This window comes from Acanthochromis polyacanthus, chromosome 19 (assembly GCF_021347895.1).
Source record: "Acanthochromis polyacanthus isolate Apoly-LR-REF ecotype Palm Island chromosome 19, KAUST_Apoly_ChrSc, whole genome shotgun sequence".
In the NCBI taxonomy this organism is placed as follows: Eukaryota; Metazoa; Chordata; class Actinopteri; family Pomacentridae; genus Acanthochromis; species Acanthochromis polyacanthus.
The window spans coordinates 29,041,857-29,067,137 of NC_067131.1; the positions used below are offsets into that span (position 1 = coordinate 29,041,857).

Sequence of the window (25,281 nt, forward strand, 5' to 3'; positions counted from 1 at the left end):
GTCATTTTGGACAATTTTGAGTCAGCTTAGACCATTTTTTGAGTCATTTTGGATGACTTTCAAGTTATCTGGAACAATTTTTACTCATCTTGAACAGGTTTCAAACCAAAACAGCAAAAAAGTAGAACATTGTCTGCTTATACTTCTGCTATACATCAGATTCTACTGATGTTAGAGCCTCAAACGTTGGTGAAATGTCAACCAAAGACTGAAAAGTGCTTTAACTACCCTCTACATGCTCCAACCTGTCTCAGACTTTCAGAGTCCTGCCCTGATTACATTCACAGACCAATATACAGTCACAGTGAAATGGGCTGAAAAGTGACTGAAACAGAAAAACGTGTGTTCTTTTCTGCCAATGCAAACACAAAAGTCCAATTAAGGGTTGGTGCCATTCAAAATACAGCCGTGTAATCAAGCTGGTGGTTTGAAAAAATGCAATATTTATATGAAAAGTGGCTCTTTTTAAAAAAAATATAACCACTTTTATGCAGTTTTATGAACAGATTCTTGAAACAATACGATTCGTACAAACTTTACAGTGGTAAAGTGCATATTTATGTTGAAATATACAACACAGGATGTAGTTTTTGAGGATGTTCAGCTGAATGAGCGTCAACATAAACTCAGTTTCTCATCATAAATGACCCTTGTCAGTCTGTCCTGTAACATTTCTTTGGTTTCAGGTGTAACTTCCTGCAATAATATAAACGCAGTCATGATTAATTTGATCTTGTGCTGCTGAAGGAAGAGCAATGCTTCACTGCTAATGTCTCTCTGGGCGTTTGGCTCAAGAAGACGGCGATTAGAGAAAGCCTTAAAGACCTTCACAGATGAGATATTGTAGAATGAGCTCAGGAATGAGACGGTGGAGGTCAGATATTCAGATAAAGATACTGACAGGTGATGACCAGGAGCCCGATGGATGGAGCTGAATAAAAGGCCGGGAGGCTCCAGGTCCCGGTGGAGGACTTAATTACAGAGAATGGAAAGCTGAAAACAGCACTTCCCCTCAGTGAGAGCAGATGGAGGAGCTCAAAGAGAGAATGAACGTCCAAACAGAGAGCCTGAGATCAGCCGGAGACCTGGCCGAGCAAATGAAGCAGGAAAGATCAGCTCTTCAGCAACAAGTGTGAGTCTGTGGATGGACTGGTCCTTTAATCATTGACTGGAGTCTCCAGGAGTCAGCAGATCCAGAATCAGTTGCTGGTAGTAAATACTACAACCACAGCTGCAGATTCTTGTCAGGAAAAATACTGACCAGGTGGCAAAAATCCTCAAATTATCCCTAAATTAAAGCTTTTTATTTAGGAGCTTAAAGGATATTTAGGATTATATTTTTAATGGTCAAGATGTAAAAAATACTATATATATATACACACACACATATGTATATATAGTAATTAGTAAATATAGTAAATAGTGTCCATATCAAAAAATAATTTGCTCTTTTACATTTGACTATAAAATCCCTCTTTTTATTTTTTGCTGTATCTAAAGCAAAAAATAAGGTAAAAAATACTAATTCTTATTAAAATAACTAATTATTATTATTATGTTTTATGAATAATAACAATAGTAAATAGTTTCCACATCAAAAAAGTATTTTTTTCTTTTACATTTGACTGTAAAAGTCGACTTTTTTCTTTTTCATGAAAAAGTCAGATTTATTATATATTTTTTTTTATTTTAACATGCTAATCATAAAAATATAAATAAACCAGAAACATAACAGGCCAAATAATAATAATAATAATAATTTGGGGGATTTGCTGTTATTTGAGAGAAAGATTAGGTTATTAAGGATTTTAAAATGTTCAGTCTAACTTTAAGCTGTTATTTTCCAGATTTCCCTTGTTGTATCAAATTACAGAAGATACAATAATCATAAAAATAAATGTATGTGTAATGTGCAATAATTCTAAAATAATTACTTCTTTTGTAATGTAGGACTGTAAAAATACTTCAGTTAAATCTACTAAAATTAGGACTATTTTACAGATATTTGCCATTCCATATTACTACCACTACTACTAACAATAATAATAATATATTATCCCATATTATTTATTTATTTTTTAATAGTTTATGAATGTTTTAGTATTCTACAGTTTTCCAGTAGATTTTTTTCTGCCGGTGGATTTTTTATTCTGAAGGAAGTTTTTTTTTTTTTTTTTTTTTTTTTACAGTGTTCAAAAAGGTGTCTAGAAATCTTAAACCCCCATTTCACCCCATTTTCAAAAAAATGATAAAAGACTATGAAATACAGTTAAAATGCTGATAATGTACACTTTACTTACATCATCTACTTTAAAACTGCTCCCAAAATTTAAGAATGAACACATTCAGGCTGTAATTAATGCTTCATTAACAATCATTGTTGTTTTTGCTTATAAATGGAGTAAAAATTGAACATAAAAAGACAATAAAGTAAGTATCTGATCTCTCAAATGGAAATATTCCATTTACTAAACATGTCTCCAGTTGAACTAAAGATAAAACTCTGTTTGAGGAGGTTCCAGGTTGAATGTTTTGCTGCAGCGCCACCTGCTGGTTAAATCTCATAAGATGTTCTCTGTCATTTGAAACGTCAACATTAGACTAAATCTGTAAGATGTCACAGAAAAAAAAGCATTTAGCATGTGAAAGAAATTAAAAGTAAGTTTTCAGGGCTCATGAAAACTGGATCATATTTGCAGGAAAAGTGAAAAACAGTTAATTTTCTATCTGTGTCTTTGCAATATTATTGTTTTCCACATTCAGCAGATTCTGCAGCATCAGTTCTACCTATCTACATTACTTCTTTATTTTCCTACTTATGTATTTTTTACATCATCCCATGTGCAGCTGTAACACTGAACATTTTTCCACTGAGAGAATAATTAGTTAACGTATCTCAAGTTGATGTAGAACATGGGTGTCAAACACTCTTACCCCAGTATTGACATTTTCTTTTTACTGTTTTATTGTTGTCTCTTTATTGAAAAAAGTTACCGTAAATTACCTTCTAGAAAACCACACACTGACCCTGAGACCTTTGGAGCTCTTGAGAGTCTCAGTTCTTAAATATTTTTAACAATTAAAAGCACTTCAGGAGGACAGTTAAGAATCTGGAGCAGCTTCTCAATGGACTTCTAGTTTATTCGCTGCCGTTTCCAAGATCAACACTGAGCCATGAGTCCAGGTTCTCACTGCAAAGGGAGGATTAGTTGAGTTTCGTTGTTCTTTTACTGATTTCTTGTGGATTTGACGACATGTAGCAGGAATTTGAGGTTATCTCTGAACAACTTCTGCATTACAAAACCCAAAGTTTCACCGCCAGCTGGGAGCCCTTGGTCTAATCTCGTTGTGTTTCAAGTTGCTGAGAGGTGAGGTAGATATTTGGAAAGCCAAATAAATTTATTTTTATTGTTATTCACTTTTGAAAGAAATTATTCCAGACACGCCACAGTATCATGAAGGCAAAATAGAAAATAAATATACACAATACAAATAAGACAAAAAACAAAACTACCAAACCAAATCAATAACCTAAAATAATGACTGAGAACGACTAGGATGTAGTTTAAACTCCCACCAGCAGGTGTCTCTGCACTCCACCCACATCTTTACACAGCCCAGATATCCAGTAATGATGCTTGTTTATCCAAATAAAGTGCATAAAGTATCGTTTTACAAGCAAAATTAAGAGTGAAATTTACCAAAGATAGAGCTACTTATAGATAAATCAGTGCTTCTGTAAGTGAGAAAGAAAATATGACAGAGCATCTTTAAATGAAGAAAGTGGAGGTTTGAGTGAATTGATTACAGAGAAAAACAATTGGAAATGCAGACTTTGGTGCCTCTTTATGTATAAAAACAGGATACAAAGATGATAAGAGTCCATTAGAAGACTTAAACGCGTGTTAAAGTGGACTGGGGAAGAAAATAAATCTAAAAACAGCTGAATTTGGCGCCACTAAATTGTTTATTTACTGCGTGTAGACGTGTTTAAAGCTGATTAACAGGTTAAATAACAGGACAGTAGCTGCAGTTTATCTACAGAGAACTTTACACTGCAATGAGCTGAATGAAAGGAGCAAATAAAGTTTGATTGATTGATTGATTGATTGATTGAAGGCGACACAGAGGATCATTATCAGAACATTAACTTGTCATTATTATCACTGATTATTTCCAGATATTTAGACTGATAGAGACCTTCTTCTGTTATCATTTATCAGTGATTTAATTTTTACAAACAGAAACTAAAGTCTGCATTTAGGGCTTAATTATAGTTTGTTTTTTCACTCAGGTCCTGTTTTAATTTTCACTCAGTGTTTGGTTAAGTTTAGGCCCCAAAACCAGGCTGTAAACAAAACACAATTCTGTGACAGAAAAACTGAAAATCTGGCAGAAAATAACACATCAATAAACAGTGGAATACTCTAACATTCAAAAATTGTGAAAACAGAGAAATTAAGAGTGAATATCTGTGTATTAATCATGTTTTAAGCCAATTTAAATCATGGAAAATGTCATTTTACTGTCACATACTGTGAAAGAACTACTATTTATAACAGAATACAGATTTTTGATGTGGTCATTACATATATATTTATACATTCTTTTGCCTTTATCTATTTTTATATATATATTATTTTTATTTTTAGTTTATTTTATATATTTTATTTTTTATTTTTTTCTGTATTCTTTTGATTTTTTTATTTTGTTTCTACACATTTTATTTTAATTTAAATTTTATTTTTATATTTTTTATTTATTTTATGTCTATACTTTCTAATTTATTTTATTATTTTATTTATGTCTATACATTTTATTTAAATTTTATTTTTTTAATAAAAAATCAAAAATAATGAAATCTTGACTTAATTTCAAAATGATGACATAGAAAGTAGAAAAATCTGTAATATTAGACATAATTAAGTCCACAAATTGTGACATATCAGAATAAATGAACACCGATGTTGCAGTAAAATGGAGGTTTTAGACTCTGATGTTTCTTAAAACAACACAGCAGCAACATAACTTTAAACAAAATCTATGAAATAATAGAAAATATAAGAAATAAATATAACTAATGGCTGCAGAGTATCTTTATTAATCTGGTATTCTGTTATTTCTGGGTAAATGTTGGAATAAAGATAAATATTTGGGTGGGTCTGATAAATCAACGTGATGTCCTCACAAGTCCGGAAACAGCAGTGTGTGTTGGTGCGTGTGCATGTGTGCGTGTGCATGCGACAGAGGGCGGGAGAGCGCGCATCACGTCGGACACACCGTGGGGGAAAAGCTCGTGAAAACAACCATAAACTTTTATTTTGCGCTCCAGTGCGTCTTTGCGCAGCGTCAGGATCAGAGAGCAGAATTCGGTTTTACTGCGGAGGATTTATGTCCGACAGCAGGTGAAGATCGACGAGCCGAAGACTTCCGACAGCATCCAGGTAGTTTGAAAACACTCCTGTCTCTTCTTAGTTTGTCTAAGTGTTTATTTTCTGGTGCTGAAGCTTCGGTTTGTGCGTCAGAAGGTTTAAATCTGATTTATGAGTTTTTCTTTGTGTTCAGACGCAGTGCTTGAAGTATGGGAGACCAGGTGTGCCAAGAAAATAAAAAGTTTAGGTATATAAATCAAATTCAAACGCGTACAGTCAAATGTAATGTCACATTTGAGTCCATTATGTCCATATTTTGAGTTAGCATCGCATCATTTTCACTTTTTATCTCACAATTTCTTTTATTAAGGCAAAACTTTGTCACTAATGTCTTCATTTTGACTTTTTCTCACAATTTTTAGACTTTGTAAGTCCACTTTTTAAATATATCCCAATTCTGACTTGGCAAACACACATACTGATTAATTTTTTTTGAATGGTTAGGTCAAGATTTTTGATTATTGTGTCATAATTTTGAGATAAAAGCCTTTAATTATGATATTATAATCCTATTTGATAAGTTAAAGAATCACATTTTGAGCGGTTATTTCTTTCTACATACAATCAAATGTAATGGTACATTTGAGTCCATTATGCCCATATTATGAGTTAGTATCACATCATTTTCACTTTTTATCGCAAAGTTTTGTCGTAGTGAATCAAAATGTTTTCATTTTTGACTTTCATTTGGACTTTTTTCACAATTTGTCGACTTTGTAAGTCAACATTTTACTTATATCCTAAATTTGACTTGGCGAATCCATGAGTTGACTTTTTAGCTGTTTTTTTTTTGATTGGCCCAAAGTTTTTGATTAATATATCATAATTAATAATAAGTTAAAGAATCAGACTTTGAACATCTATTTATTTCATACATACGATCAAATGTAATGTCACATTTGAGTCCATTATGTCCATCATTTTGAGGTAGTATGGCATCATTTTCACTTTTTATCTCATAATTTAATTTATTAAGGCAAAATTTTATCACACTAAATCAAAGTTGTAAGGTTTTACATCTTCATTTTTGACTTTTTTCATAAATTGTAGGTAAACATCACAATTTTGATATCTCTTTTTTTTAATGATTAGGTCAATATTTTTGATTATCATGTCATAATTGTGTAATAAAAGCTCTAAATTATAATCTAATAATCCAATTTGATGAGTTAAAAAAATCACATTTTGAGCATTTTTTTTCATACATAAAATCAAATATAATGTCACATTTGAGTCCATTTTTCTGGTATCACATCGTTTCACTTTCCATCGCAAAATTTCATTTGTTAAGGGAAAATTTTGTCACACTGAATCAAAATGTTGCACTTTTACATCTTCATTTTGGCTTTTTGTAGTTCATATTTGGACTGATTTCACAATTTTTGAATTTTATAAGTCCAAATTTTGATTTTAAATTTTAAATGTAACTTTTGAATTCATGTTTTTTTAATTTTTAAAGTCATATTTTTAAATCAAGTCATAATTTTGACTTTGTGAATCAGTATCTTGATTTGCCAACTCATTATTTTTATTGATTAGGTTAAAATTTTGGATTATTGTCTCATAAGTTAAGAATTTTTACTTAATGTTGAAATAATGCATACAAGTGTCTTACTAACAATCACATTTTAACTTTTTTTTCTTTCATTGTGACTTCTTACTTCATATTTGCTAGTATTAAATGATTTAAGTCAACATTTAAAAATTTTATTTCATTATTTTGACTTACTGAGTCAAGCATTTTTAATATGATGTTGGGATTTTGAATTAACATGATAATTCTGACTTTTTATATAAGAATTTTTTGATTTATGAAGTCACAATTTTAAGCTTTTATCACTTAATTTTGCCTTTGGATTTCAAATATCTTGAATTAGGAATTATGAAGTCAAGATTTTCGAAGTATTAACTCATAAATTGGACTGTTTATGTTAAAGTTTTGCACTTTTTACATCAAGTTTTTACTGAAATTCAATTACTTCTGACTTTTTAATTTCATAATATCCCACTCTTTGGGCTCATTCATTCATTCAAAATATTTTATTCTGTCATAATCTCGATTTAATGACTTAATATTTTTTTACTAACTTTTCTTCTTTATTTTTTCCCTTAATGGTATAAATTGCTGCCAGGGTCATGTAAACAAACAAGACAAACTAAACTGGTGTTGTTGGGTTTTATTCAAACCCCAGACTAAGTTTTATCAACACATGCTAATTTTCTAGAGTTTAAAGGAGCAGAAATTGACAACAGATGTGATTGTACTTAGGGTTTTGGCCTTTTGTTGCTGGTTAAAGTGTCATTGAGGTATTTGTAAAACAGTTGTTAAAGAGTTAAATGCTTCTGATTGATGTTTAAATCGACTCCAGATGGGATTGTGTGCTTTTCCACACCGCAGTTAGAGAAACAATGCTAAGTAAATATCAATGAAAGGATTATAGATGAACTGATAACTAACTTAGTGGTTGGATAAACCTTCCATAAAGGCTTCAGGGCAAAAAAAAATCTGCTGCTATTCATCCCATATTCCTTCCAATCTCTGAGCTTTGAGTTTTTATCAAGTTGTATTTAAGTACTGATTAGTATTTTCTGTGTCGGTTGGAAGTAAAGTGGTTAAACATCGAATACAAAGCCTCTAAGCAAGTTTTAAGATTGTTGTCATTGCCGAAAATGGTTTATTAAGTGGTTCATGACCAAAAAAAGAAAAAAAGTCACCATAAATTACCTTCAAGAAAACCACGCACTGACCCTAAGACCTTTGGAGATCTTGAGAGTCTCCGTTTTTAAATATTTTAATCTTTAAAAGCATTTTAAGAGGACCGTTAAGGATCTGGAGCAGCTTCTAAATGGACTTTTAGTTTATTCGCTGCCATTTCCAAGATCAACACTGAGCGGTGAGTCCAGGTTCTCACTGCAAAGGGAGGATTATTTGAGTTTCATTGTTTTACTGATTTCTTGTGGTTTTGACGACATGTAGCAGGAATTTGAGGTTATCTCTGAACAACTTCTGCATTACAAAACCCAAAGTTTCACCGCCAGCTGGGAGCCCTTGGTCTAATCTCGTTGTGTTTCAAGTTACTGACAGGTGAGGTAGATATTTGGAAAGCCAAACCTCTTTTTTAAAATTAATTAATTAATTAATTTTTTTATACCAGCATAAAAATCAGCCTTGAGTTTCTACAACGTGCTTCTAGAAATTGCAGTCGTGCCTTAAAACACTTTCTCCATGGCAACGGCAATGAAAAGGACGGAAGAAATCTTAAGAATGAGCACGGTGGGGAGTGTGTTTGATTAGAGATCACGCCCTTAAATTGCAAACATATTAGCGATTAGGTGCTCATAAACGGACAATAAACCAACGTAGTCTGAGTTTGTGAAAAGACCATAAAGGTTTGTTCCAGACAGATGTGATGTAATTCAGTTACAGACGTCACAAAAACCGAACGCCCGCCACCTCAGTTCAGGGGAACTGGATCTAACAAACAAACATCCAGACAGCAGAAAGACTGGACTGAGGAGATGTTTATTCACACCGTAGACCAGGGGTGTCAAACATGCGGTCCATGGGCCATAACCGGTCCTCCAGAGGGTTCAATCCGGCCCTTGAAGTGTAAAAATTACTGAGAAGACATTAAGTGCAGATTGTAAATTAGTAAAACTATAAATTTAAAATCGTTTCTAGACCATGACAAGTTGTTTTGATCATAAAGTCAAATATTAGATTGTTTATTTTTCTTTTGTGTCTCAATTTAGTAATATTTAGGGTTTTTTTGTCTTTTTTGTTTGACTTTTGTCTCTTTGTGCCGTTTGTCTCATTTTTGTCATTTTGTGTGTCATTTTTGGAATATTTTGTCTTGTTTTTGTTGTTTTTTTTGTCTTTTTTTAGTCAGACTTTTGTCATAAAACTTCTTTGTTCCATGACGCAACCAAGTAACCACGACTGAGTCAGCTGTGACCAACATGACAAAACAGCAGGGATTTTTTGGCTGTGTTTACACAAGGTGGAGAACAAATTAGTGTGGAAACAAATTAGAGAGACAAATCAAACCTACTGGATCAATAAAATAAATGCAGCATGGCTTAAAAATAGCATACAGAGGGAAGATACATTCAGCATGGTGAAACATCTTTTTAGAGTTGAGCAGGTTATTGTGAAAAATGACAAAATTCGAATAGTAAAATATCTCCGGCAAGTGCGGTCATGGTAAATCCAAGTTTTTCACATTTTTGTTGAATACATACTCAAGACTTTATCTTATTATTCATATTCTGTGTCAGCTGTACCAAAAGCATGTCTGAGTTCTCTTCATTTCTAGCCATGGTTGTTCTGTTTCCCTAGAGCTGCAGGACTTTATATTGCAGTAAAAATGAGTCCACAGTGAAGAAAACTGTGACAGAAGAAGCAATAAAATTAAAAGAAAATATCCAGAAACTTCTTGGAGTTTAGGATGTTAAAGAAACCGTATGTGTCAGGGATTTTGCTGGAACCCTATATATATGATGTGAAAAACTGTGATCTAATGAGGAGAAAAAATTTTAAATTGTTAAAAAAAAGAGTGTTTTGCTTCCTAAATATGTAGTGATTTTCTGTTTTTTTATTTCACTATAAGGGTCATTCCAGAATTGGAGGGCATTTTACATCCCACCCATCAAATTTCAAATAATCCATGTAAAAAATATTAAAACATGCAGTTTTCTCAGTGTTTTTGTCCTGAGACCAAATCTAAAAAAAAAAAATGGAGAAAAGAATCTTTGAACATATTTTTAAAATACCAAATAAGTCTGGAGTTCCCCTAAATTATAATTTTTCTCTTGTCCCACCCCTCTGATGACCAAACTGAATCTCAAATAAAACAGTTAAAATGATATTTAAATTTTTGGTATTACTTTTGTCATTGATGTCTCTTGTAATTGTGGGAAAAAATTGTAATCAACATAATATTGAAAATAATAACTATTATACATGAAACGTATGTCCCACAAGAACCCTGTTAGCATAACCTTTTTATCTGGTAGAAGAAGAAGAAATTCAGTGTCTCACTCCATCTCATGCAACCCTGTTCTGCACATCACCAGGATAAGACAAATTATTTTTGCTTTTTTCCATCAGTCATTTTGTCCTCTTGGTCAGCAGTAACAGCTAGCTAAACATTTATCTTCTACTCCTGAGAAAAAGCTAACATTAGCATGGATTAACAACCCTGTTACTGTGATTAGAGTAGGGTTAGCAAACAACACATAAAACATGGAATAAAAATGATACCATTGATTTGTAAGCTGAGCCAATCCAGCCTTTGGTAGTTTATTACTATTACTGATGAACATGGAGCAGAAAATTGAAAAAGAGAAGGTTTATTTTTCAAAAATGTTGAAGCCCACATGTCCTCCAATTCTGGAATGAGGCATAAATTTAACTTATTTTACTTTTTTTACTGTTGTCAGACTAAATAAGAAATCTCTGGAAACATGACTGCAGATTATAATTTAGTCTATGTGAACCATAAATAATGGAAATGTGTTGCAAAATGAGTAAAAATGAGAGAGGAGAAAAACAACATCCATAAAGTGGTCGGGTTCAGTGGTTTAATGCACTTTCACCTCATTGATTTGTGAATCGTACCGTACACAAACGGATCCTATTAATGTTTAACCCAGTAAACAAGAGCAATTTGATATTTTTGGAGGCTGGATGCAGCTCTCGATAATAGAGAAGTTGCTTTATATTGTTCATGTAAACGTTTCAACTTCATTAGTTTCTGTGTGCATATTGACTCATGCAAGTGTAATATTTGCTCGATGGGGTGTAGACCACGGCATCCTGATGCAGCTTGGTGATGTACGTTGAGTCTTTGTTAGTATCTGTTCCCGTCAGACATCTTCAGTCGCTGCCCGTTTGTGTTTCTGAACAGGTGAGTCCCAGAGCAGCTCAGCAGTCATGGCCGCCAACGCCACCCCTCCGGGCTGCGGCCCTCAGCTGGACTCCCTCTACTACAACCTGTGTGACCTCAGCGCCGTGTGGGGCATCGTGGTGGAGACCATAGCAGCGGCCGGCATCGTCTTCTCCTTCGTGCTCTTCATCTCGCTGCTGGCCAGCCTCCCGTTCATCAAAGACGTCAGCCGTAAGAGCGCGGTGGCCCTTCACGCTTACTTCCTGGTCTGCACCGCTGGCCTCTTCTGCCTGACCTTTGCCTTCATCGTGGGGAAGGACTTCTCCACCTGCGCCTCGCGGAGGTTCCTCTTCGGCCTTCTGTTCGCCGGCTGCTTCGCCTGCCTCCTGATGCAGTCGGTGAGGCTGAACATCCTGGCTCGGCGGAACAGCGGGCCACGGGTCTGGATCCTGTGTCTGGGGGCGGCGGCGCTGTGGCTGGTGGAGGTGGTCATCAACACCGAGTGGCTGATCATCACAATTGTCCGCCACCCGCTGCTGCTCAACACCACGGCTGAAATCAGCAGAGCCATAGCGATGCCCTGCAACATCGCCAACAAGGACTTCGCCATGGCGCTGATCTACGTGATGACACTGATCCTTGCTGTGGTGGTGTCCAGTCTGGCCATCATGGCGGGGAGACACTCGCAGTGGAAGAGGGAGGGCGCCTGCATCCTCGTAGCGAGCCTCGTCTCCGTTGGGATTTGGGTGGCGTGGATTGTCATGTACGTCTACGGGAACGAACGGACCGGCGGGCCGACGTGGGACGATCCCACCTTGGCCATCGCCTTGGTGGCCAACGCCTGGACCTTCATCATCGTCTACACCATTCCTGAAGTCTGTTGTTTGACGAGCGATGACGAGAGCCAGCAGGACTTCGGAGAAGATCTGTACCCGAGCCGAGGGGTCGGCTACGAGACGATCCTGAAGGAACAGAGCTCCCAGAACATGTTTATGGAGAACAAGGCTTTCTCCATGGATGAACCCAACCAAGGTATGTAGCCCTGGTGGCATTTTCACTGATCTGAAAAGCCTTTTGGAGGGATTGTTTGTTGCACATTGACAGTTCACTTGAAACTCCACTTGAAAGTTTGTAGGTCATTTTAGGCTTTAGAGGATTTCAACATAGGCAGAAAACTGTATGTATCAAGGGTTTTGCTGTGATCCCGACAGAGGCAAATCTATAATGTGAGGAACTTATTTAATGAGTATAAATGTGGAAAATGTTGATTTAGGCTTCTTACAAAGTCAGTGTTTTTTCTGGTTTATTTTGACTTTATAGTTTAGCCTAATTTTGATCTGTAAATACTGGAAATATGTTGCAAAATGAGTCTTTCTCCATGGACGAACTAAACCAAAGTAGCCATGGTGGCATCTTCACTGACCTGGAAAGCATTTTTGGGGGGATTGTTTTTTTACATTTAGTCCACCTGAAGTAGTTCACTTAAAACTCCTTGTATTGTTTGGAAAAAAAAATCGAACTAAACTCCACCTGCAAGTTTGTAGGTCGCTGCTTTAATGGTTTTCAACACAGGTAGAGATGGGGTGTTTTTGCAACAGATTCCAAAACTGGCCTGTGAAAAGTCACCTTGAATCCAAAAAAGGATGAAAAACAGACACAAAAAGCTGTTTTAAATCTGTATTAGACAGATAATAATGAGACAAGAGACTTACAAGAGAAATAAGTCACTGACCACAATTTGGATGACTCAAGTCCTCGGTGGGCCCCAGGAACTAAGAGCTGAGAGAATCTAAAACAACTTGCGGCACAAAAAAACATCTCAACATTTATGTAAAGTTCCATTTCTTTGCCGTTAATCCAAATGTTCTGTTCTCCACAGCTTAGCTAAAAGACTGTTGAACATAAAGAGGAGCAGTTTTCCAAGTTTCTAGGGATGCAGGGACACTTTTTTGCTTTAACTTTGGAATTAATTGGACCTGATATGCGATTTTATCCCCTGTGAAAGCTACAAACTTTCAAGACAACAGTTTGGGTTGTAATTTATTTGAGGCTGGTTGAATTCACAGTCCTTCAATTTCTTAGATATGAGACTAAACACCAAAACTCTTCATTTTCATTTGGCTGGAAGCAGTTTGACTCCTAAGAGTCAAATATTTGCCTGTTCTACGTATTTAAAAAGTTTGTGTGCAAATGTAAACTGCATTTACTGTGGATGTGACACAGTCACAGTGCAACAGTAGTGGCATTAAAACGTCTACAGGGTATGTTTCATTGTTCAGTGTAGACTCACGGTATTATATAATACACTCTGCTTATCAGTGAGTGACCTTGGACAGATGAGAGAATGTTTCAAGCCAAAAACATCACAGCGGAGCTAATATGCTGCAAAATGTCCTGAAAAGGTTGTTTTTCTGTCTACGTGATGATCCAACAGAATCTGATACGCTGCAGTTTAGGAGCCGAGCTGAGTCGGACAGTTTAGAACAAAAGTCCTTTGGCTCGTGGCTTCACTGATGATAGATGCGGAGGCAGATGGAGTTGTGTGGCTTCTAATATCTACATCAGTCAGCTGCCATGCAAAAACTTCAGTTTTTGGGAGGTGTCAGAGAGAAAAATCACACTTTTTACCTCACTCCATTGGGATCAGTTGGGAGAGCCTGAGCATGGACAACATGACCTTCAAGGACCAACATGGAAACCTCAAATGAGCTACAAACATGGTTGACGGGGTCCTACAATGTTGGATCAAGCAGATTGACCTGATATAAAGACCAGGTCATTCAATATCTTCAGGTAGTCAGCTGACCTCATTCTTTGGGAACAGAACGTTGCTGAACCTGACCAACCCCAGATCATAACCCTAACCTTCATCTGCCTCTCTTCTTACCCTGATGCCCCCATCACTTTGGAGCAGGGTAAATCTGGACTCATCAGACCACATTTCATCCTTGAAGATGATGGTTCTCCACTATCCTCCAGGTTTTAATAATGTGCTGGACGGTTCTTAACCTGATTTTAGTAGTTTAATCTCTTTAGTTGTTTTCTTTGCTTGATGCTGACTAATAATTTAACCCTTCTGAGACAGATAAGCATCCTTTCTGTGACCATAGGATAGGTCTTCCATGATGGTTGTTTAAGGAATGAGAAGCTCCTCACTGCATCAGCTAGGGTTAAATAAGTTGTTGCAGCTGAAACATATTCATCACTGCAGTAATTATCCAATGGAAGGCTCTTACCTATTTTCTTAGTTAAATCCAAGTTGCGACTTTTTTTTTTTTTTTTTGGACAGGCAGTTTAAGTCATTGTACATTGTTACTGAACAGGGTTTACTGCCATTGTTTGCTTAAACTAATATTATTTTACTAATAACTCGGTTTATTGCTATGTGATATGAAAATCTATGAATGTTAATTTATGACACAACATTTGCCTTCATCTTTAATCATTAACTCCTCAGACCATGAGCTCTGACTAAAAGTCGATAACAGCCTTCAGCTCCAGGTCAGGAGAGCTCGATCAGACTTCAGTGTTTTCCCAGATTTTTGGTTTGAGATTTAGAGGCAGAGCTGTTGTTGAATCACTCCTGTTAATGAGTGTCTACCTGCTGTGTCACCTTACTCTGCCTCTGATTCCCACCAGAAACATCACGCCTTGTGTTTGCTCTGCCCCCACGGAGACTGAGGTGTGGCGACAGTTGCATCAGGGGGAAAATATTTTGACGTTTGGAGCTGCAAAGTGTGACAAAGTCGTCTCTCACTTCCATCTCTGCAGGGACCTTATTTTCAAGAGTGACAAATTGTAGTATAAAGATGTGAGAGATGGTTTCTGTCGGCACTAAGAGGGCTAAACAGACCGCACAGAGGGACTGTAGGTTATAAAATACTGACGTCAGCTGTGTGTATGTTTCCATCACAGGAACCAAACCAGTGTCTCCATACAGCGGCTACACCGGTCAGCTGAGGAGTTCGGTCTACCAGCCCACTGAGCTGGCCCTCATCACCAAAGCTGTGGGAAATGTGAGTATAAAAGGCGGCTGGTTTGCAAAGATTTGAATATGACACAAGCGTGATAGCGATGCTACCCAGAACACAACACTAAATGTACAGGTTCCCTACTGTTGGCAAATTATTATGGAAATGAGGAGCAGTAACCGTTCTCAGGTGCTCATCAATATAGGACAAAAAGAGAAGCTTTCCTGGAACAGAACTCGCTTACAACACAGGTTCAGCTAAGGAGGGCAAAATTTATCTGATAGAAGCAGGAAAACTCAAACAGGGAATAGATAACACGCATGGAAAATATTTAAAGTAGCGTACAACACACACAAAAGTTCAGCAGTGTAAAAATAACCCACCTCAAGTAAAAGTCCTGCAAGGGAAATTCCGAAAATATAGCTCAAGTATTGCAAAAGTTCTGGTTTGGTCGCTCTAATATACCAATACATTCCTCCATTATGTTAATAGTGAAAGCATCAGTGTGTCAGCAGCATGTTAATGTTGTAGCTGCTGCAGGTTTAAACTATTTCATATCCAGAAAGAAGAAAATAGTTCTGATACACAAATCTAGTTTCTGTTTTGTTATCGATTGTGTCAGATCATCACCTTAAAGCTGTCAGATAAATGTAGAAGAGTAGAAAGTGCAGTATTACCATCTGAAATGGTGTAGTAGAAGTATAAAGTAGCTTACAAAGGAAATATTCAAGTATGTGAAACTCTAATTTAGTGCAGTTTTACTTAACTATTTTTAGTTACTTTCCACCATGGATTTAGATAGGTCCTGGTTTTGAAACAGAAATAAAAAGCAATATGTCAACAAAAAAATGACAAAAATAGGTCATGATATAAAACTGCAGACTCCTGTGGGTGCTTATAGTCTTCTTTGTATTGGTATTCCCTACATTAGAACACCTAAAGAAAAGTGAAAAGGTGTAATTAAAAGAAATGCAAAAATTAACTGGCTATAAGCTGCTAAAATATGATGGCAGCAGAGATACATCTCATTAGCCAGTATACCTGCATGTGTGTTTCTGTAGTTGACTGCAGTTGATAAAATCTCCCAGTGAAAAAATGATTCCACCAAAAACAAGAAGTTCACTTTTGTCTACTTCTGTGTCAAAGTATGAACAAAAAAATCCAAAAAATGTTGCTGGAAACACAAACCCCCTGCTCTACAGAGAATTGCTGATACTGTGTCTATATAAGGTATGAACTCCTCCTCCTGGAAATTTTCACCTTTAACTGCTTTTCAACATTGAGTATCTATTTAATTTACCTTATTGGACTGGAATTTACAAAATAAAGACTCTTTCATGCCAACGTGAAAACAGATGCAGGAAACCAAGACATCGACTCCTCTGAAGGAGTTACAAGGAAGAGACTAATGAGGAAGGCCACTAAGACACCTATGACTCCTCTGAAAGAGTTACAATGAAGAAGCTATTGAGGGAGGCCACCAAGACATTTATGACTTCTCTGAAGGAGTTACAAGAAATAGACTTAAGAGGGAGGAAACCAAGAAACAAATGACTTCTCTGAAGGAGTTCAAAGAAAGAGGCTTGCGATGGAGGTAACCAAGACACCGATGACTGTTCTGAAGAAATTACAAGAAAGAGACTAGTGAGGGAGGCCACTGAGACACCTATGACTCCTCTGAAAGTGTTTTCCAAGTTTCAGCATTGGGAGACTCTGAAGTCAACTGGAAGAAGGTTCTTTGATCTGATGGGACCAAGATTCCGCATCATCAGATTAGACGTTACCTTTGGCAGACACCAAATGCTGCACATCATCAGTATCTAATTCAGAGGAGTCATAGGTGTCTTGGTGGCCTCCCTCACATGTCTCTTTCTTGCTCAGTCAGGGTTTTTAAGATGTCCAGCTCTAGTCAGATTTACTCATGTGCCGTATTACTTTTGTTTCTCAATGATGGACTTAACTGGACTCCAAGAGGTATTCATCTTTATCACTGAGTTTCTTGGAGTGTTTTTTAGTCTTCATGGTGTCGTTCTATCCAGGATCCACCAGTGACTGGACCTTCCAGATACAGGAGTCTTGATACTACAATCAATGAGACACATTCACTGACCTCTAATGACCTTTATTTCAGAAACTATAAGACTTCTAGCATCAACCAGCTGCACCTATGGTGAATTAGAGGAGTCATTTTAAAGGGGTGAATACCAAAGGAATAACTCATTTTACATTTTAAATCTTTCGAGTCTTTTTTTGTACATTCCAGTCAAAAAGTCAACTTAAATAGACCATAATTCAATGATGAAAAATAATAAAATGAGAAAACTTCCAAGGAGGGTGTATTTTAGAGGTACTGTATTATCTATTCAGTCTTTCTGCTCACAATTAGTGGTCATTTTTTTGATTTCACAGAAAAGTAGACAGAAGTGAGCCTCTTGGTTTTGGTTGAATAATGTGGGGGATTTTACCAGCTGCAGCTAACTAAAATTCTAAATATGACCGTATATGAGGGTTTGTGAGTAAAATGGTCGGAGTAACGTGGCGGACACTCACACATAAACTCCCTCCCTGACTTCTTGGATGTTTTTTGTGGCTGCCCTTGTTATCATGACCTCAACCACAGCCAGCGGAGTCCTTTGGCATGACTATTCCCAGAGCTTCCACCGGCTCTGCGGCCAACAGCGGGAGCAGCACCCCGTCAACACACACCGAGACCGGAAACACTACACGCACTCAGACCAGCGTAGGTCCAAACACTCCAACGCCTCTCCTTCTTCACCCCACAGTTCTTCTTATTGCCTGCTTTGCCTCCAGATGCTTCTCTATTCTCAGCTCTGAGCATGTCGACCTCTCAGCTCCTGCTGTATCCATAGCAACTTCTTCTACAGGTTGACTATGAATCACCTCTTTGTCTAGGTTTTTTTTTTTCACCTTGTGCTGTTCAACTCTTTCAAGGCCGTGTCTTATACCTCTTTTGAGTGCACCTCTATTTTCTCCTGCTAAAACACAAGAAATAATGTTGGTGAAGGGTGTTTGATTCGTCCTGATGTCCTTATCTGTGCAACATCCTTGAACAAGGAAGATTCTTAAGGCTTTTTAAGGTGACTGAAAAGTTTGCAGCTCTCTCAGTTGTAGAGGAAGGAGGTATAGAGTCACAGCTGTTGCAATAGAATTGACATAAAGTATTAAAACAGCCTTTAAATTTTTCATACAGTTTCACACACTTCTCCAGTTTACATCTATGTGTAAACAATGTCAGTATGTTATACAATATTATAACTAGAAAAGCACTCAGAGAGTGCAGACCTCCGCCAAGGATAGAGAGGAAAACGGGAAACCCATGCAGTAAAGGACCATGAGCTGGAATCAAACCTGCGTCTCTGACACAGTTCTGTTTATGAATCACCTTCTTAACCAGTTGAGCTATCTGGACACCTTGCTCCAATTTGTTGGACGACATACTAACCTATGATGTTTTTGTCCTATTTTGGACCACATACTAAAACATACTAAAAAATTCAAAGTGATCCAGAATCCAGGATCCTTTCCATATTGCCACCAAAATTAAATCAGCTCTTCCTCTTACCATAGTCGATATCCCCTCCAAATTTCATGTGAATCTGCCCAGGGGTTTTTGAGTTATCTTGCTAACAGACAGACAAACGCTGGGTGTAATGTGTGCAATGTATACACTGCCAAAAAAATATTTCTGGAAAGACATTTTATTTTTGGGTGTTCTGTCTTTTTGTGGTCATTTTGTGTCTCTTGTCATCCTATTAGGTCTTCATGTAATAATATTGTGTCTCTCTGTTACAATTTAGCATTTATTCGCCATCATTTAGTTTCTTGTTATGTGTATTTATCATATTTTGAGTCTCTTCGGATAGTTTTGTGTGTCTTGTGCCGTTATTTTGTGTCTAAGCATTTAGCTTTTTCTGCTTGGTAGTTGTTTGACTTGTTTTGTTAGCATAAAGCAACAGCTAACCTACAAAGCAAACAACATTCTGCATTTAGCCACATTTTTGTACGAAAAATGTGGCTAAACGCACGGCTTCTGTTTATCATTAGCAATATTAGCTGCTCACACTTGATTTAGCAAGTAGCAGAAGCTAACAGAGATAGCAACTTATAGAAGCCATGGTATGTATATATAGACTACTTTTTTTTTACCATACCATTTTAGGGTAAATGGCACAGCTTCTGTATTTCATTAGCATGGTTATTTGCTAACATTTGTAATTTGTGACTGTTAGCGTATCAGAAGAGCAGCCTCTAACAGAAACTATGTTGTGTTTTTAGCTGCATTTTTATACATATACAAAGAAATAAAGCTACATGTACAGCTTCTGTTTTTTTATTAGCACAATTAGCTGCTTACATTTATCAGTTGTACTGTAGGTGTTAGCATAGGTTGATGCTACAGGTACGGACCCGTACCTGTAGCATAGTAAGGGAAAGTGCCGTATCCGTAGGCCACAGGCTACGGGTACGGGTCCGTATCTGTAGACACTACCGTTAGCATACAACAACAGCTACCCTAGATTGAGAAGTGATAGAATCTACAGTATGTATTGAGCCTTTTTTTTGCAGATAGTCACAAAAATATGACAAAAAATATAGCCATTCACGTTTATTATCTGTGACTATTGTATGTTGTAGCATACACCAACAGCTAGCAGTAACTAGCAGCCTGCAGTATGTGTTTAGCCATATTTTTGTAACTGCTCTTTTCAGAAAAACTTGTTTTTTCAAAGAAAACAGAATGTAAATAAGAGGTTGTGAGCTTTATTTGTCATTAAATAAGTTAGATAAGCACTTTAAGGTATTTGTCAAGCAAGTTTGCAAATATGAAGAAGGAAAATAGCTTAACCTGGAACAAACAAAAGTGTGAAACCATATGTTAAGCAGATTACAAGTGTGGTAAATGCACTAATACATGGATGCTGGAGAAGTCTGCATAATGAACAATATTAACTTATTGTAAATAGTTAAATGGGGAAAAAGGGACATACAGCAAAAAAGAAGTGATTCAAGTTACTCATGCAATTTAAATTCAAGCTGACTGCATCCTCCACTGCTGTGAAAAGCTGCAAATTTTCAATTTTCAAACTTTCAGAAGGCATTTCAGTCCATTAAAAATAAGGAATTTAGTGGTGTCTTCCTTTAAAACACTTGTTTAAAAAACTTTTCAACCATCTCTCTCTTCCTCTACAGGGTCACGGTCTTCACAGGACGTCCCAGTGGTGAATACACTGAGGCCTTCAGCTCCCGGTCAAAATAACTTCATAACTTCTCATTTGCACTCTTTGACTGTTTGTTTGCTGTTAAACTGCGGTTCCCTAAGCTGGTTCTAAGAGGAACCCCGACACACGGAGGTGAACGCCCGGTCACCTCCCTGCTGGAAAACAGATAAACCTCCTATTGACGGATCGTCTGCGCGCCACCGGGTATCAGACAGCGATGAGCTTCATTTGGAAGTCAAAGGATGAAGCTTTGCTGCAGAACAAAGACTTTTTGCAATAGTCGCCATTTGCTGACAGTGAACTGAGCTCTGCTGGACCCGATGAACAGTGACGCTGCTGACGGCACGAAAACACTGAAACAGAATAGTCTAAATGTTGGCTCAAAGTGATATTTACATCCGCGGAACTTTACTCAGTGTGAAGGCAGCATACCCTAAAAGCAAAACACGATCAGAAAGATTACATTAAAAATATTGTGCACTGTTAAGTTTAATTATTAGAGTCGATGTACACTACTGTTCAAAGGTTTGGGGTTTGTTTTCCTTGAAAACTCACACTTTTCTTCATGTGCTAACATAACTGCAGAGGTTTTCTTCTCATCAGTTAACCTTTCAACACAATTAGCTAGGAGATTTCTAAGTGACCCCAAACTTTTGAATGGTAGTGTATATTTTTGTGGCTGGCTTGGGAATATTGTTAAAAACCACAAAGTTCACACATGAAATTGAGCTTCTTGTATTGAATTAATGTAAATACAGTTTGCTGGTAATGTGTCTTTGGTTCTTCACTGCATGGAAGTATTGTATGAATGTGTATATTTAATACTATTTAAAGCACCACTGAGTGCTGCTTAACTATTTAAAATCATTTCAAACAATCATGAGAACAGAGAACTAAAGTCCTGCCTGTGGTTAGTCTGTGGTTCACTAGCTTAAAGCTCAATGTAGTTCCTCATAAAAGCTTCCTGTTATTATTTCTGAAAAATGAAATACGATACACCAGTTTTTCTGTCTGCCGTTTTGGATAAATAGGTATCTGCTGCTTTACATGACAGTGACATCTGAGCGCTTTGAGATTTTAATAAAGACAGGAGGATGTTGTTACCCTGGAAAGCGAACTACACATGATGCTGTGGTAATTACAGATCTGCCAGTCTTCATGTGCTGCTGCTTTTCCACTCACATTAACCAAAAAAATGTAAAACATCAGCTATATTTCATCAAGATTGTCATACGGTGTCTTCAAATACAACTTTTGTGCTCATGATTAGTCTTGCACACCAAATGCTTGGTTTTCAAGTGGTAACATCTGACTGGACTCGCAACACAGACATTACTCTCAGCATCTACAGTCCAACGAGGCAAACCATTTAGCACACTAACGAGCAAGTAGCGCAATTGTAGATGAAGAAAAACCTTATGAAATTACAATTATGACCTTAGCATCCAAAGTTCAACAAAAAACATTTTAAAAACGTCAGTAAACATGTTAAATTTGTGAACTACAACCACATGAGGGGGGCGTTCATATGAGTTGTTGTATACACAAACCAATTTGAAATCAACACAAAGACCTAGCATACCAAGTGTTTGCTAAATAGCTGCTAAACTACTACTAGCACTAACAATAACAGCAAATAATAATGTTGGTTTTACTACTTAATTGGGCACTATAACTGTTTGCAAGAACACTGCAGCCACCCATCAGCAACATGGATGTTACTCTTGGCATCTACAACCCAACGAGGCTGACCATTTAGCTTGCTAATGAGCAAGTAACATAACTGTAGACGAAGAAAAGCCCTGTAACATTACAATGTATGAGCTTAAAATCCAAAGGTCAATTAAAAACATTTTAAAAACGTCAGCAACACAGACGTTACTCTCGGTATCTACAGCCCACCAACGCTAACCATTTAGCACGCTAACAAGCAAGTAACATAACAGTAGATGAAGAAAGACCCTATAAAATTAGAATGTGTGAACTTAGCGTCTAAATAAAAAAATAAAATGAGTGGCTTTTACCATTTTAAAAACATTAGCAAACCCACAAGCACAGTAAACACAACCTAGAAACTAGCAATTGACCTAGCACACCAAGTGTTTGCTAAATAGCTTCTAAACTACTACAACAATAACAGCAAGCAATAATGCTGGTTTCTGCTTAATTTGGCACTATATCTGTTTAATTTTAGTATTTAATCACCTTTTAACTACTAGTGCCAGATATTTCACTCTCTGTACTAGTACCATTTAAAATATACACACATAATGTTAAATTCTGACTGAATTAGTAATCAGTGTTGCTAATGGTATAAGCTATCGCTACGGTGTCCAAGACAAACATTAAAAATAACAATGTTTTAGAAAGTTGTGGGTAACATTTCAGGATAACTTGTTGTTACTCCAAAATACAAACAAACTGCGTCACCTTAAATTCTGTGCACAAACTCCATGTTTTTAAGCTGCTTACCAACTTCTGGTTGTCTAACTATGGTAAATAATCCATACACAACTCTTGGTATGTTTTTTTTCCCTCCATAAACTGCAATAGACCTCTTGCTGCAGCTACACGTGTTAAATGCAATACGTAGTATGTTTAGTTTACCTAAACTTTGGTAGCAAGAGAAAACAATCACATTTTCATCATTTTGCCATTGTGTCAGTATATCTCTATTAGCAGAGACGTTTACATTTGCTTGATATTGCTGGCATCTCCACACTTTTTAGTTCGAAGTCCAAAAAATAAAAGCCTTAAAGGTCACAGCTGCACATTTTGTTGGGATAAAAGTTCAGAATCTAAATATATGCAGCTTGTAGTGATAGAAACATGGAAAAAAGCAACAAATTGTCCTGTTTGAGAGCAGATAACTGACTAAATGACAGACTGTTTCAACACTAAACCTGACCAAAATGCTCAAAATTACTTTACAGTGCAGCAGCAGGTTCACATTTTACCAAAACAACAACAGAAAACACATGAAAGAAACCCTTAAAGAGAAAACATATCATCTAACCAAGGCTGGACCTCAGTTATCTTCATTGTAATGTATGGAAGTAATCTGATTACCAAGATCCCGACCAGAGATGTCTGCATTTGTTTGATTTTGCAGGAATTTTCCATACGTTCTAGTGTCAAGTCAAAAAAATAAAAACCTTCAAAGGTCACAGTTGCTCATTTTGTTGGGTTAAAAGTCCAGAATCTAAATATATGCAGCTTATAATGACAGAAACATGGAAAAAAGCAACAAACTATCCTGTTTAAGAGCTGATAACTGACTAAATGACCAACTGTTTCAGCACTAAACCTGACAAAATGACTACAGTGCAGGAGCATTTGCAAATTGTAGTTAAATAATAACAGAAGCCAAATAAAAGCAACCCTGAAAGAGAAAACATATCGTTTAACCAAGGCTGGACTTCAGTTATCTTCATTGCAATGTATGGAAGCAATTTGATTTCCAAGATCACGACCACAGTTTGTTTTTAATGTACAGCAAATAAAAAAAAACCTCCCCAGTAAAGTTATGCGTCGTGTGTTTTCTAATCAGTCAGACGTGACAGAAAACCTACCCCCTGGATGACTACATTTTTCACTACTATAACTTCAACATTCATCTGTTTGAATAAAGGCTCAGCTGTAGCTTTTGTGTTACGTGAGAAGAATCACAGCTGGTGCTCAGATTCAATCATGTTCATCAGCTGGAGCAAACAGACCGATCGATTGGGCCTCAGCGGCATCAGACGGCCGGATTCATCAAGGTCATCAGAGGAGACGGGAATAATTGATCAGGGTTTCAGTTATCTGTTCCCACAGCATCAGATCGTCTTTAACATTTCTGTGAGAGGAAAACACTGCAGACTGTTAAATAACTTGGCATCCTCTGAGGGTTTCAATGGAATGTAGATTTCTGGGTTCTCTGAGTTGTGTCATTATAGCATAATTTTAAGGTGTTTTATCCAAAAATTCCTTTCATTTTGGACAGGTTTTGTGTTATTTTAGACATTGTCTAAGTTGTTTTGGGTGGACTTTTTTAAAAATATGGACAGGTTCTAAGTAATTTGGGACAAATTTTGTGTCTTTTGGACAAATTCTGTATCCTTTTAGACCCATTTTAAATTGTTGTATTCAGATTTCAGGTCATTTAAAACAGGTTGTAAGTATTTTGGACAAGTTTTGTGTCATTTTGTTCAAGTTTTGTGTCATTTCAGCAGCATTTTAAGGTGTTTTTACTGGGGCTGGACCCAAATATACATATAATATATTCGGTCGTTGTGGTGGTATGCAAATAATGATTTTTAGATCCAAACATTCAGACTCCCCTCACACTGTATCACCCGGACCTACCCATCCTGATGTCGTGCTTCATGTTAGTAAACAGAAGACAAAAGATACCATGCTAATGCTATGCTAACACTGTCAAACTCTGAAGCCAGATCAAACATCTTGTTCTTTTCTTTATTTTCATGATTATTTACATTGTAGATTCTCACTGAATGCATCAAAACTATGAATGAAAACATCTGGAATTATGTAGTAAACAAAAAAAAGTGAAATAAGTCAAGACATGTTTTATATTTTAGATTCTTCAAAATAGCCACCCTTTGCTTTGATTACTGCATTGCACTGGTAGTGAACCAGTTTGGCTACTAAACACAGATTTGAACACGTGTACAGAGACAGAAAACACAACATTTAGCATTAAAAAGTGCTCATTTAAATGCAGAAACTGTGTTTGGTAGTGACAATC

At 36.6% G+C, this 25,281-nt stretch overlaps 1 protein-coding gene across 2 annotated transcripts; it reads left to right on the forward strand.

Annotated features, from left to right (window-relative positions):
* Window positions 1-5,245: 5,245 nt before the first annotated feature.
* Window positions 5,246-24,054, forward strand: gprc5c (G protein-coupled receptor, class C, group 5, member C). Of its 2 annotated transcripts, XM_022216500.2 has the most exons (5): window positions 5,248-5,444; window positions 11,342-12,352; window positions 15,236-15,336; window positions 17,912-18,031; window positions 20,503-24,054. In XM_022216500.2, the coding sequence occupies exons 2-5, from the start codon at window positions 11,368-11,370 to the stop codon at window positions 20,533-20,535; spliced, it is 1,239 nt and encodes a 412-aa protein (XP_022072192.1). In that variant the 5' UTR covers window positions 5,248-5,444; window positions 11,342-11,367; the 3' UTR covers window positions 20,536-24,054. The 2 variants fall into 2 exon arrangements, with proteins under 2 accessions (XP_051795796.1, XP_022072192.1); XM_051939836.1 differs by lacking the exon at window positions 17,912-18,031 and having other exon boundaries at window positions 5,246-5,444.
* Window positions 24,055-25,281: the final 1,227 nt, after the last annotated feature.

Bases quoted from the DNA above. Each gene is read 5' to 3' on its own strand.
- gprc5c (XM_022216500.2), top strand. From the start codon at position 11,368: ATGGCCGCCAACGCCACCCCTCCGGGCTGCGGCCCTCAGCTGGACTCC. The intron at 15,337-17,911 runs GTGAGTATAAAA...CCTCAACCACAG, and splicing joins TCACCAAAGCTGTGGGAAAT to CCAGCGGAGTCCTTTGGCAT. The intron at 18,032-20,502 runs GTAGGTCCAAAC...CTTCCTCTACAG, and splicing joins CTACACGCACTCAGACCAGC to GGTCACGGTCTTCACAGGAC.